This window comes from Ursus arctos, unplaced genomic scaffold, assembly GCF_023065955.2.
Source record: "Ursus arctos isolate Adak ecotype North America unplaced genomic scaffold, UrsArc2.0 scaffold_3, whole genome shotgun sequence".
Taxonomy (NCBI): domain Eukaryota; kingdom Metazoa; phylum Chordata; class Mammalia; order Carnivora; family Ursidae; genus Ursus; species Ursus arctos.
This window is the reverse complement of record NW_026622985.1, coordinates 82374635-82388321: the sequence shown is the minus strand read 5'-3', so window position 1 is coordinate 82388321 and position 13687 is coordinate 82374635. Positions and strand designations below refer to the sequence as shown.

The window sequence follows — 13687 nt, the reverse complement described above, 5'->3', positions numbered from 1 at the left end:
CAGAACAATGAGAGCCGGTGCAGGAAGCATAAAAGATGTTTGGGGGACAGGAAGGGAATGGTGAGAACAGAGAGGCCCATCACAGTACCCTTGTCCCCTTCTCCCAAACTTCTACCCCTGTGGGAACCCTAGCTTTGGCCAAACCTTTAATGGCAGGAGGGGAGCTGTCTTGTCTCTGAGGCTGAAGGGGATCGGTGATGTACTCCCATTACCAGCACCTGCTGCGTGGGGCTCTGCCAGCCCATGGGGACAGTGACTGGGCTCCGCCTGGCGATGAGAAAGCCCGAGCTCCGAATCCCATTTCCCCGGGCTCTGATGGCCGAGCAGGAGTTCTGCAGGTAGAGGGTGGACAGAGCAATTGATTTTCGAGGTAGAGGCAAGGCCTGGTGAGATAGTCACGGGGAGACGATGACCTACTGAGTGCAGCACACGAGGGGCAGACAAAAGAGAAACAAAGAGAAGGAAGAAGAGTCTGTGGAAGTCTTCAGACGTAAAGCCCTCTCCCTCTACGGCGAGCTCTGTCTATGGCTAGAAATGGCTGCTCTGGGTCATAATCGAGAAAAGAGACCCGGACTAGGTGGTCACTTTATGGGGAAAAGGAGGAAAGAGAGTACATGTTGGCTTTAAAAAGGGACGTGAAGCGAACGTGTAGGTGTCGATCATGTCCCTCTTTAAGACAAAATGGATCTGAAGCTAGTAGGACGGACGTGGGTTTGACAGCAAAGGGCACACCACTGGCATGGACACCCTGATAAAAGGCTGTCCAGTCTCCTCAACCCTGAGCCTTTATCTTGGGGCATGTGGTCGGGAGAGGAAGGTCTGCTTCACCCCCCCGCCCCCAAGCCCAGGGGCTGAGGGCCCAGGAACAAACCTCTTACTTCATTCGGGAACCTGCAAGTGATTTGATGGGAGCAGAAACAAAGAGGTTTTCAGCCTCTCTCCAGCTTTCCAGACTGGTGTATCTGGCGCAGGCGTCATGTGTGGAGAGGCCCAAGGATAAAACAGATGAAAGCAGAAACAATTGAGCTATCTGGTGGATTTCAAAGGCCCCTAATCATTTAATTACCTTGAAGGAGGTTTTCAAATTTCTGCTTTTTCTTTCTTGTTTGCTCCTCTTGTCCCAAGTTTCTTTCTTTTAAATACATAAAAGAAGCTTGCACCTGCCCCTCAGAAGGAGGGGAAAAGAACTAGGAGAGAATAAAACAAGAGCCCGCCCTGTTTCCCAGGGCAGTTCAGGGATCCCTGTAGAAGGACGATGTCTTCGAGTGCCCCGGTTGCCAGCCAGGCCCAATGCCCCACCTCCCAAGGCTGCTGGCAAGGCGCAGCACCTCGGAGGCTCTGATGCCCGGGCTCCCAAGAAAGGAAGAGGCCTGGAGGAACGTGGCCAGTGGAAGGTGGTGATGAACTAACCTACCACGGCCATACTCAGACACTTTGCATTTCACCCGAGCTGCGTTATGGTGAGCCTGGTAGGCCATTACCACGAGAGGCTCCCGGGGAATTTGGAATAAGCATGCCTCCCTCATTGCATCACTGAATGGAAGTCACTTTTGCTCCTCTTTTTCCTGGATGTTTACTTATTCTAAGAAAAGGAAGCTCTGGGGCTGTGTTTCTGGTCCTAGTTTGGAGGCTGCCTTCTGCCCAGCTCAGTACCGGGGTCATTTTGAGTATAGTACAGAGGAGAATCCAGAGAACCCAGAGTTGACCACTTCCTGATGGTCATTGTAGTGGCATCTTCCTGGGGAGTGTACCGAAGGGAAAAGAAGTAATAAATATTTGTGGACTCTTGACTGATCCAGCCATTTGGGGTCATGGAAGGAGGTCATTGTGCTCAGAGCTTTAAAAGAAATCCCCTGGCTGGTAATGGAAATAAGATGACTTTTTTTTTTTTTTTATGTCATTGTTTGTTATTTTTGTTTCTGGGAAGAGAGAGTAGCAGGAATAAGGCATAAACAAAATTAAACATTTGAAAGATGATTTTGTAGAAGCCCCTGGACACAAGGGTTCCCTCCCCCTGCCAGGGGAAGGGCTTATTCATAGCATGTTACTCAAAGCTTCCCCTACAGGTCACCTTTCTTCCTATAGTACCTAGTTCCTGAGCATTTCCCATGCGCAGGGCATTGCAAGAGGTTTCAAGGTGCATGAGTCGTCTGTAGTCTGCATTTAGAGATGGGTAAAACAGGACCATTGGTCTACACGATCTCTAAGGTTCTTCAATTGTAAGTGGAAAGAAGCTGGAAAGTACCAAGGAGCAGACCATGCCCAAGAAGTGGTCTCAGAGGGTGAGTGCTCAAGTCCAGGCTGTGGTCTCCCCGTCCCACCTACCAGGGTGACTGCCACTCGGCCTCAGGGCCTGCAGATCCCCTGGACGTCCAGACCCAGACCCATCCCCATAGGATGAAAGGGGGAGCCAGGCCCAGAGAGTCTTCTGCAAGTCCCTTGGCTTTCATTTCCTTTCAACATCTGAGTGTGGGGATGCAGAGAGTGTCCTTTTCTCAGTCAAGAGGGAGACTGCCAGGTGGCTCTTCATCGCCCCAGCACCATCTTGTATCCCCAGGAAGGCTTTCATCCCTGCGTCTTCCCGTTTCAACACTGGCTTTGTTGACTATCACCAGGAATGTTGAATTACCTCTTTTTCCCCCCTGAACAAAGAGTGCATTCAGGTGAAGTTATTGGTCTGGAACAGAGAACTGGTCGATCATTGTTGTTATTATATTAGTGGCAGGTATTCTAGCATAATTACACATCTTATAAATAGAATGCCCAATAAACATATGTTGTTTATAGTCACTGTATTCCAGTTACAAGGAATGATTTTGTTTCCACTAATGATGGCATTGCGATCACAAGGCTGGGTCTTTAGATCGGCTGCCAGATCCTGGGTACCAAAAAGAAAAGAGAGACGAAGGCAAGGAAGACCGATGTGGGGTGAGTCTTCCTGCACTTGACCCTGTTCTCCCAGAGTCAGGAGAGACTCCTGCTTCCCAATGGAACAGCCTTTCCTGGGGGCAGCTGTTAACAGGGCCATGTCCCCACCTCTACCAGGCGGGAAGGGCCTCCAGTCCCTGAATGGCTTCGGAGTCCCCTGCTCCACCGCAGGATGACCTGAGCCCCCATCAGGCCCGCACGCATAATAACGGTAATCCATAGGGAACAAAGGTGAACTTCCCTGGAAAAGCAAATCCATTGATAAGAATTTATCCTCCATAGACAATTTTACTGTTATTTCTCATCTAAACTGAAAAGCAAAGTCAGCTGCTGAAGCTGTTCCCTGGGCGTCAGACCAGATGGACTTTGCTGGAAGGCCCACGGTGCACAGGCTCAGAGAGAAAGCTCCTGCAGGCCTTCTCTTCTGGAATTTCAAACAGCGTTTACTTTCAGAGAGCAGGTATAAGATCAGAAGAGGCAAAATGAATTCTACCTGATTTCCAAAGCAGTGCTAGAAAGCGTCTTCTCACATTCCCTACCACCCCCACACCCCGGACATGCATCTGTAGACAGGATGCGTATCATAACACCTGCCAGCCCCCATTGTCAGTCCTCTCCAAGAACAAAGAGTGGGGAGGGTAGGCGGGGTCCTAGCCCCTGGACTTAAGTAAGCCCCATGCCTGAGACAGGGCAGGCCAAGGGCATTTACCCCCACTGGACTCTGGAGAGAAATCAGGTCAGCTACCTTGTCAGTGATTCTGGCAAGAAGAGCCCTTCCTGGGGCCCGACCCAAGGAAAAAAACCACTGTCACCATGCCCTTCACCCTCGTTTGAGAAAACAAAGCCAACCCCAGCTAAAGAACTTGCTTCCAACCCACGCGCCACCCCCACTCCATGGGCTGCCCTGTCTCCAGACAATTGCACTTTCCATCAATCTCGTCTGCCCCACCGCCCCCCCTTGAGGTTATGGGTATTTCCTTTCTGTATTATTACTTTGTTCTCTCCATAAACCAGCCCATCGTAGATCACACTAATGGCATTATAAACTTGGGGAACAGCAAGAAAATATATGGCGCGTTACATTTTTGTATTGGGCACCATGGGTCTGAGAAGGTGAGTGTAAATTTGGGGGGGCTGGATAGGGCTAGGGCTGGCTTCTTTGGAATTGATGGGGGCCGAGGTGATGTTAGTGGTGAGCCGTGCCCCGCAAATCACTTATTCCTTAGCTGCCCCTAGGTGCCGCCCCTGCCCCGCACTCCCCCAGAGCTTCACAGTTCCCCATTCGTGCTTTACTAAACAGGAGAATTAGAGCCCTCATCTTGAACACACACTGGGGGCTGTAAATCCACAAGCCTACCACCCCCTTCCCCAGGCAGCACCAGCCCTAAGGGTAGTGTTTTCTCTCTCCGCTCAGCAGCATGCTTTATGTCCTTGTTCAATTATTTAAATATGCAATGACACCTCTGTGTAAAGCAGCCACTGACATGCTGGACAGGGAGGATGGAAAGGCCTCTTTTTGCTTCCACACTTTGGCTTGATGTCCCTGCCCCCTGCAATTAGCAATGCTATCTCTACTTCTGTGTGCGTTTCAGTGAAAACCAAAAACATGTGTGGGGCTGGACAGTTGACCTGGAGCCCACTGGAGCCACCGCCTGAAAGCCAAGATGTTCAAGATTTCCTTGCACCTCAAACCACTGCCACTCTCAGCCTGCAGTTCTTACAACTGCGGAGTGTAGCCGCGGGCAAAGCAGCCTCCAAGGGACTCTGGTTCTGAATGTATGCGTTTGTCTCCACATAGTCTTGTTAAATGCAGGTGCTTTCCACCTCCAAGAGCTGGCCCTCTCAAATGATAGCTCAGAGAAATCTCTTCCTTGGAAAAGAGAAGAGTGTTACGTTTTTGAGGAATTCTGTATGGGGGCTGGATCATCATCTGGGGACAAAGGTCAGGAAGACGATCAGGTGAAAGTATTTTGTTCATCATTGTGGGAACTGAATGAGGGAACCGGTGTCCTTAGTTCCTTTATCATGAACGTGGGGGCAGTTATAGGTATTGGGCCGTGAAACAAGATAGCAAATGGGAAAGCACGTGGAAGGCAATGGAGGTGGTGGAAACCACACTGGATGGAATCCTTGAACCCCTTGTGCTGTGTTAACTAGAATCGTGACAGCATCATTCACTGCCTACCAGAGCCGTACAGCCTGTAAGATTACCAGGTTGCAATGTGCCAGTTATTAAAATATAAAAATACTTCCCTACTGGGAGATAAATGGCCCCTTCCAGAAGGTCCCTCCACCAACCAGCCCCCTCCAGTGTTCGTGCAGCTGAGCAACGTTTGAATACCACATCGAGAGCTCGTTGAGCAGGCACTGTTATCCCATTCTAGAGACAGGAAAACTGAGCTTTAGAAAGGCTATATAATGTTGTGTCCCAAGTCATCTATTGGGTTAACAATAGAACTAGGACCATAAAATTCATTGGATCCAAGCCAGCCTCTTCATTCCGTGGCCGAGGAGACCCAGACAGTTTGGGGGACTTGCCCAAAGCCACGTGGTTGGCTGGCAGAGGTCCCGTCTCAGAGCACAGAGAGCGTGCTGCTGTAGGATGTCACCTTCCAGAAGAGGGGGCTGCTGTTAGAAGAGCAGTGGACAGGCTCAGGGCCTCTGTCCCTGTCCCCCTGTGCTTGGGGCACTTGGAGCTGTTGAAATCGTCAGGTTCAGCCTAGAAGGGGTGGGAAAGCTGACAGTGGGAGCTGGCGGGGTGTTTGTGGAAAAGCGCACAGAGGCGGGAGCAGGAGAGACGGAGGAAAAGGGAGGAGATGAGAGACAAGGTGCGGCCTGAACTAGGCGGCGGGAGAGGAGGAAAAGACAAACATTTGCTGGATGCTTGTTCCCTCCGTGTCAGACGCTTTATATGTGGCAGTTCGTGGGATACCCTCGCCCCCAAAGCCCTTTGGAGGAGTTTTTAATCCCCACTTGGAATTAAGCCAAGCAATGATGAGGGCCGTTTCAAGGGAGCAGGAGGAAGATAGGCTTGCGTTCAGAGTTTAGTGACTCCCCAGCCAGCTTAGCGAAGGGCTCTCAGAGGTGACTGAGCCCCAGGTCATGGTGGATGTGCTTGAAGTGAGGTCTTCGGACACAAGCCAGAGAGAAACAGGGAGGTTTCTCGGGAACTTCCCTCGCGCGTCAGACGTAGGGGTGGTTTTACACCTGGAATCTCCGTGTGAGGCAGGTCGGGATCCGAGGAGCCAGGGTGAGAGGAGGGGGCAGTGTGGTGGCAATGGTCCCTTCATGCCTTGCTGCCTAGGGAAAAATTGCCATTTTACGTTTCAATTAGGAGGGACACTGGGGTCAATCATCAGTGCCACCAGAGGAAAATGGGCCCGGCCCAGCGCTGGGCCTCTCCAATTATTATTAATGAGCTTACTCTCAGACCTGCCAACCTTTTTATATGCAAACTAGGTCTTTATGGGGCCACTGACAATCAGGACTCCTTAAAGAACGCAAGAACACGTGCCAAGCCTCGGTGAGAATCTTACAGGGAAGAGAGGCTTTCGCATCTGCCCACATCCTGAACTAGAAGCAGCCCAGCCCCAGGCAAGGTCCCAGCCCTCACGGGAGGGTGTAGCAGCTCCACAGTCCCCGCTGGGCATGGGGAGATCCTTCCAGACCCACCACCCACTCCTGTGGTGGTCCTGGCCCCCCCGTAGGAACTTGCCTCTTTCATTAAGGGGAGTGAAGAGGGTGGGTTGGCAGTCAGCTTCTTCAGCTGCCAGCACACCTGATGATACTGAGCCATGATGTTTCCACTCCATGCCTCAATTTCTCCTTTGCAAAGTAGAAGGGATCTGTTAGTTTGGTCTAGAGCATGCCCAGATTCCAGATACCTCCTGAGCATTGATCGTGGGCAGGAACATTTTGCTATCGGAGATGGGAGCCGGAGATGCCGGACTTCTCTTACTCCAAATGCACCCACAGACCCGGCTCCCCGATGATGCCAGTGTGGATGGAGCAGGAGGGGAGGGCAGGCTGGTGCATGCTTTAGGGAGAGGAGAGCTGCCCAGGGCCTCAGGAAAAGGGAAGAGTGCAGTCAGGACCCTCTGGCTCGAAAGTCCCTGCTTTTCATAGGTCTTCTCTCCTGATTCTCCAACATCACACGCCTCCCGCTCCAGTCCTGAGCGTCATCCTGTTCACTAAATCATCCTTGTCTTCTCTGTGTCCTGCATTCTCATCTTGCTGGGGCCAGGGGTGGGGGGCTGAGGTGGCCGCCGAGGCGGGGGCACAGGACGGAGCTGCTAAGACTCTCTCCCTGTGGGACCCCGAGGCCCCGGAGACCCGTGCGCTTTAGCGTCTCAGACCATGTGCCCAGTTCAGCACTCTGCTCCATCTCCCCTCCTGCAGCTCCTCTGTGTTTTCACTTGTTTTTGATTGTGGAGAAATACGCACAGAAAACTCATCATCTTCACCAGTTTTAAGTGCAGTTCGGTGGCATGAAGTACGTTCACTGTCGTGCAACCATCCACACCATCTGTCTCCAGAACTCTGTCGTCTTCCCCAACCAAAACCCTGTCCCCGTTAAGCACTAACTCCCCATTCCGCCCTCCAGAAACCACCGTTCTGTCTCTATAAATCGAATTATTCTTTGTGATATTCTTTGTGCTTTGCACAAGTGGGACGATATGATCGTTGGCCTATGACTCGCTTATTTCACTTGGTATGATGTTTTCATGATTCACACACGCTGTAAGGTTTCCTTCCTTTTAAGAGGGAATCCTATTCTGTTGTCAGTTTATATCACGTTGTTTATTCATTCGTCCACCGATGGTCGCTTGGGTGGCTCGTACCCCTTGGTTGTGGTGAATAAGGTTGCTATGAACAGGAGTGAACAAGTCTCTGTTCTAGTCTCTGCTTTCGATTCTTTTGGGTATATACCCAGAAGGGAGACCGCTGGCTCTACCAGTCCTCTGCTAGCTGCTTTGCAGAGTAAAGGTACGGGCAGCCTGAAGGAGAGGGGGTTCATTTAATGGACCTGGGGCGCTTGCTCCCCCGTAGTAAGGCTCCAGGGTAATCAGGAAGGACAGACGTGAGACCACCCCAACTCACGGAACCAGGACTGGGAAGAGCTGGATGGGTCCTTGGATTGCATCTGCTTGACCGATAAGGAAGTTGAGTCTCCAAGTAGGGGTGTGATGCGCCCCAGGCTCCATAGTGTGTCAGAAGCTCAGCAGACACTAGAATGCAGGTCTTCACCCTCCCAACTTTCAACAACAGAAGGGGCTCGTGTTTGCCTTCAGACCCAGGAGGGTCAGCTGTCTAATTGCCTGAGACCCCTCCAGTCTGCCGTTGCCCCGCAGCTCCTTTCTGCCTTGCTCTGCTGGGGAGGAGGGCTGGGGTTACAGGCCAGAAGCCTCTGCCAAAAGCAGCAGCCTTAGAAGGATGTGAGTACCATGCTTCCGATGGCCAGCCTGCCCAGAAGCCATCTGGCTCAGCTGGGATGGGCAGCAGTGCCTAGAGCCCTCTGCGTGTGTGTCCGAGGGAAGGAAGAGCAGGGCAAATATCTGGGCTGTGTCTGGAGAAGCTCCTGCACCGTCTTCAGATTCCTGCTCCCCAGCCCGAGCTGTGCTGTCTCTTCCAGGACTGCCCGCAGCTGCTGCGAGTGGACAAGATCCTGGTGCCCGTGGAGGTGATCAAGCCCATCACTCTGAAGGCCAAAAACCTCCCGCAGCCGCAGTCCGGGCAGCGCGGGTACGAATGCATTCTCAACATCCAGGGCACCGAGCAGAGGGTGCCCGCCCTGCGCTTCAACAGCTCCAGCGTGCAGTGCCAGAACACCTCTGTGAGTGCCCCCGGCCCCGCCATCCCCGGGCTACCTGAGCCCCCGTCCTCCACCCCATCCTTGTTCTCCAGAGCCAAGTCAGCCCAGCTCTGCAGGATTTCCTCAAACACCCACCAAACAGTCCAGCTCCCTGCCAAGCTGCTCCTTCCAGCCCTGCTTGCCCAGCACGGCCTCAGACGCTCGCCCCAGCACAGTGCAGGGCTCCGAGGCCACCAAGTGTCTGCCCAAGGCAGGGGCTGCACCCGCAGGGGCTTGGGGACTGGCCATGGGGCTACCGAGCACTGTTTATGGGCAGAGGTATTTTCAGGGCCTATTAGGCTCCGGGAACATCTGTGTCCATCCTCCTGAGATAAGCTCTGGAGTCCCTGGGCCCTGCCCTCCCACCAGGGCAGACCTGAGTGCCTCATTTGAGGCCCTAAAGGCCCGCTGTCGCCTTTATGCCTGCACAGAGGCCGCCTCCCAGCACAGAAGGCTTCTGAGACAGATCAGACACCTGCAAGGGAGCAGGGGAACCAGACAGAGCTAGCCAGAGGGTGCTGCTCAGATCAGCACAAACCTACCCAATGTTTAGAAAATCCACATTAGGTTCATGCCCGACCAACAACGGGCCAGCAGCCCCCGGGTCCCAATGGCTATTGCCTGATTCCTAGGCACCATGCCACGTGCCCCCACTATCCATCACCTTTCCCGTCCGGCTGCTGCTCTCCTGACCTTGTGGCCTTCCCTGCCCGCTGCTCTGCTCTCTCTCATTCTCTTTCTGGGCTACTTCTCAGCACCCAGATGCTCAAAGACAAACATTAACTAGGCTTTTAAACTCATACCATTTTCAAGCTGTAGGAAACCGTAATATGCTTCCTCACTGTACAAATGAGAAACTGGACACCCAGAAGCAGGGGCAGGTCTAGGTTGTGGGGCTGAGACCTATATGATTCGGGGGACCTTCTTTTAAGAGTAAAATGTAGTAAAGACAAAGGTAAATACATGGGCAGGCCTGGAAAGGGGCTGAAGCTCCGTGCGCCTCAGGGTGACTCGCCCCTGCCCAGAACAAACAACATGTCCAAGGTCACCCATCTAGGAGGGGGTGACGGGGCAGGGCTGGATCTAGATTCGGGGTCCCCTCCTGTGCCTCCCTGCCTCCCGTTCATCCTTCCCGTTGCTTCTGGGTACTCATATATGGTGACTGTATTTGGAGATGTGATATAGGACAAGGAGAGTCCTGGACAGAGCGGTGCCTGGGCATACCTCACTCTCCCTGCAGGAAAAGTTCTAGGGGTAAATGGAGCTCAGAGAGGCCCACATGCTTGCCCAAGGTCACTCAGCATTGCAGGAACCGAACTGACAATTGATGGCCCAACCCCAGGCGTGTCCCCACAGCTCCCCCCTGTCCTGGCGACCAGGCCGTTTGGCAGATTTCTGCAGTGTTCCAGATTAAACCTATGAGCGAAGGGGATATTAAACACCTCCTGTTTCCTCGTAAATCCTGAGGCCAACCAGACCAGCCCCAAGGGTTTGGCTCAAGTGCTTCTCCCCCAGATAAGTGAGTTCCTGTGGGAAGAAAAAGCCTGAGCCCCACATTAAGTCAGTGGAGGGCAGATAGGGGTGTGGGCCCCAGAGAAAAGTCTGTTTCGCCATAGACGCTGCACCAGGGAACCTGGTCCCAGAGGTGTCCGGAGGGAGGACAGAGTCTGTGGCCTCTGATGATTGAGGCCTTGTTTCCCTAGACACTACAAGATGGGACCTCACGGGCCCCACCCTGGGCTTCATCTGGCTCAGTTAAATAGACCAGGGCGCTCCATATAGCAGCCTTAGTTCATTCTATAAACTCCCTGGTCAGAACTCAGTGCCTTGGGACCCACCGTCCTCAGCACTCCTAAGCGAGGCCGACTCCATGAATGAGCCCACGAGGGGTCAAATTGTCCTGACTGTGGGGACAAAGTCAGAGCCTCCTGGGGACAAAGGCACAAAACTGAGCCCTGACAGGTGGATGGGTCCCCTCATCCGGGGTACTTCATGGGGTACCTGTGCCATTATCTGAGCCCCCCCCCCTCACCAGGGGCCAGTTTGCAGGACCTGAGGTCGTTGCTTCCAAAGCAGCTCAGCCTTTTTTTTATTTCAATACCCTCGTGAGGAAGCTGATAGGGAAGTTTTTTCTGTACCACTTTAAGATCTTAGAAACGGAAGTGACAGGAGGTGTACCCCACGAAGGGTCAATTCCAGGAAAAGTCCCCTCTATCTACCAGGACCCACTGGAATCATGCAGTCCAGAGGGGGCTCGGCTCTGACTTTTCCCAGGAGCCTCTCTTTGCAGGGATCCCAGCTGAAATGCTGGTCTGGGCCAGGATGCCTCTTGCCATCGGTGACTTCCTTAAACAATTTCAGGGTCATAATCCAGGGCAAGCCTCCTTTACATAGTTACAATACCACAGTTACAGAGGCCAACATAGTTTCAGGGCAGGAATAGACACTGAGAGAGGGTCTTGATCCTGTGACAGAGGGGATCTCTGAAGCCCAGAGAGGGCATATGACCAGCCCCAGGTCACACAGCAAGTAAGTAGCCAATTCAGAACTTGAATCCAGCTTCATAACACACACCCCCATCAAAGGTTGGGCAAAAAATAGCACCTGAGCACGTTATACCCAGCCTGAGTGCAATCCCTGGGAACAAGGGCTGATGTACCTTGGATGGGAGGAGTCATGTTGTTTCACTTCCTCCATCCCTGAGCTTTCTGGAATTGGGCGGTGTGGTGGGGAAATCCAACAGAAACCCTGGGTTTGTGATGACAGTGGAAAGTGGGTGACAAAGAGGTCTCAGAGGAGAGCAGAGAAGGAAAAGAGACCCAGGAAAACTCCTCGTGGGTGTGACGCCAGGCTGGGTGGGCAGGCAGGTCACCTCCAGCCCACATTTTGGGGACAGGCCCCAGCCATTGCCGGAGCCCTGGGGGAGCTGTGGGAGGAAAACGGGGCAGCTCACAGGCAGCAGTTGGAGGGAGGAGAAACTGTGGGGATTCTTGGCCTCCTTTAGACCAAAGCTCCAGGCAAATGACAAGTGATGCTAATAATAGAGCCCAGGAGCTGCCCCCCCCCCCAAGTCACTGGCAATCAGGCGAGCGAGTGGGCCGCAGGGGGCAGCCAGCTCCAGGCCCGGCTCACACCGACCCACAGTAGCCGCCCATCTTCTCCTGGAGTCCCAGTTTACCACGTGCAAAATAAGGATGGAGAGACCGGTGGGGAGGTAACTTGGGCCCCTCCCTGCCTTCCTGGAACCCGGCTGGGCATGGGTCTGCTGAGCCCTCTGGGATCCTGGAGATAGACACGGAGCATACACTGGTTTCTTATGTTGTTCAGATCTGTTCACCCGAATGGTAGCATTTTTCAGCACAATATCTCGGAGCTCAGAACAGGGAATGGTTTGCAGAAAGAACACCCAAATTATATAGATCTTGTCTTTGATTTCCAAGGTAGAGGTTCGCACTTTCCCAAGGTAATGAGCGACGTCATCCCCGAGCTGGGCTGTGGTGTGCCAGACCTTGATTGAGACACTTAACCTCCTGGCCCCTGAGAGCCTGCAACACTCTCCCCTCAGCTCTGGATTTTGTGCAGATTAACTGCCCACTGATTACAGAGAGCTATATAAATGCTAAGTGCAACAGAGGGGGTGGGGGCCAGTGGTCCAGGCTCCCAGCTGTAGGCCCCCTCCCCCTGCGGAACGCAGGTCATGGGGAGAGAGCCTGCAGGAATGAGAGTGACCTCCCTAGAGGCGGAGGGGGTGGTGGGGAGCACCCAGGGTTAATGACTTCTATAATATTTCATAGTCAAGATCCCCGGAATGGGCGATAAAAAGATACAGCAATGCCCGACATTTTCTGATCCTTGACATCTTTTATTTTCAATTTTCCTCGAAAAGTGAATGCATATAAACACACACATGCACTCCAGAACACATAAGCCTTCTCATATGCACACGTCTCCATATGTACCAAGTGTCTGGTGCGTAAACACTCGATAAATGTCTGCTATTATGACTTCGCATAAACATAAACACAGGAAACACAAACATATTTTTGGACAGCAACCCCAAATGTATACACATAGACATAAAACACGCAGTCGTGTTTGAGTGCTCATTCTAGGCGACAGGCGCTGTGCTCAGAGCCACGATGGTTATCTCTCACCCTCCGAAGCGTCCTGTTGGGTATGCGCTGTTTGTAATCCCCGCCTGACAAATGGGGAAACCGAGACTCACGTCCTTGGCTCACATGCACACAGGTGGGCCCTGCAGAACCCCTTTGCACAGTGCATGTGTGAATGTGTGTGCACACACATATGAACACACAGACCATACAGACTGGTGCTCTGAGCTCCTCTCAGGCCAGCTACGTGTGAACTCGTTTGTGTACATGGACACACGCATGCACACATATGCAGAATTTCTTGCCTTGCTCTCTGGGGGGCTTCAGGGCCTTCCCGAGAGAGCCCTGGAGGTTCTATTGATCTTTGGCTGATGGGACCCTGGTCACCACCCCCTGCTTCCACGTTGAATCCTGACCAGACCCTGGCCTGAGAAGCAGGAGCCAGGCTTGGGTTCTGACTTAGCAGCCCCCACCCCCACCCCACACCAGCATCCCTTCTAGAAGTAGAGGCCAGAACAACCTGAAGCCAGCCCTTAGCACCTTTCCTACACTGAGGACTTGGAAGAGGGAGACGGGAAGGGAGATGGGAAGGAAAGGAAGTGGAGCTTGGCTAGAGGAGGGGATGGAAGGGAGATCTGGAAAAGTGTTCCCTCCCTCTCCCCTTCCCGAACTCATCTGCCCCACCCATCTCTTGCTCCTGCACCCCCCTCCTGCCCACCTGTCTTCAGGGGGTGGGGATTCTCTAACTCCGTGCAACACCAGAGTCACTAGAGTTGTTTGAAATGCATCCCCATCT

At 52.9% G+C, this 13687-nt stretch overlaps 1 protein-coding gene across 1 annotated transcript in view; it reads left to right on the top strand.

Moving 5' to 3' along the window:
- The window catches only part of PLXNA4 (plexin A4), a 420354-nt gene that overhangs the window by 331400 nt on the left and 75267 nt on the right, over nt 1-13687 (top strand). Inside the window, exon 10 of the mRNA XM_026513509.4 lies at nt 8561-8761. Coding sequence (XP_026369294.1) covers nt 8561-8761 — 201 coding nt within the window. The remainder of the gene's footprint in view (nt 1-8560; nt 8762-13687) is intronic.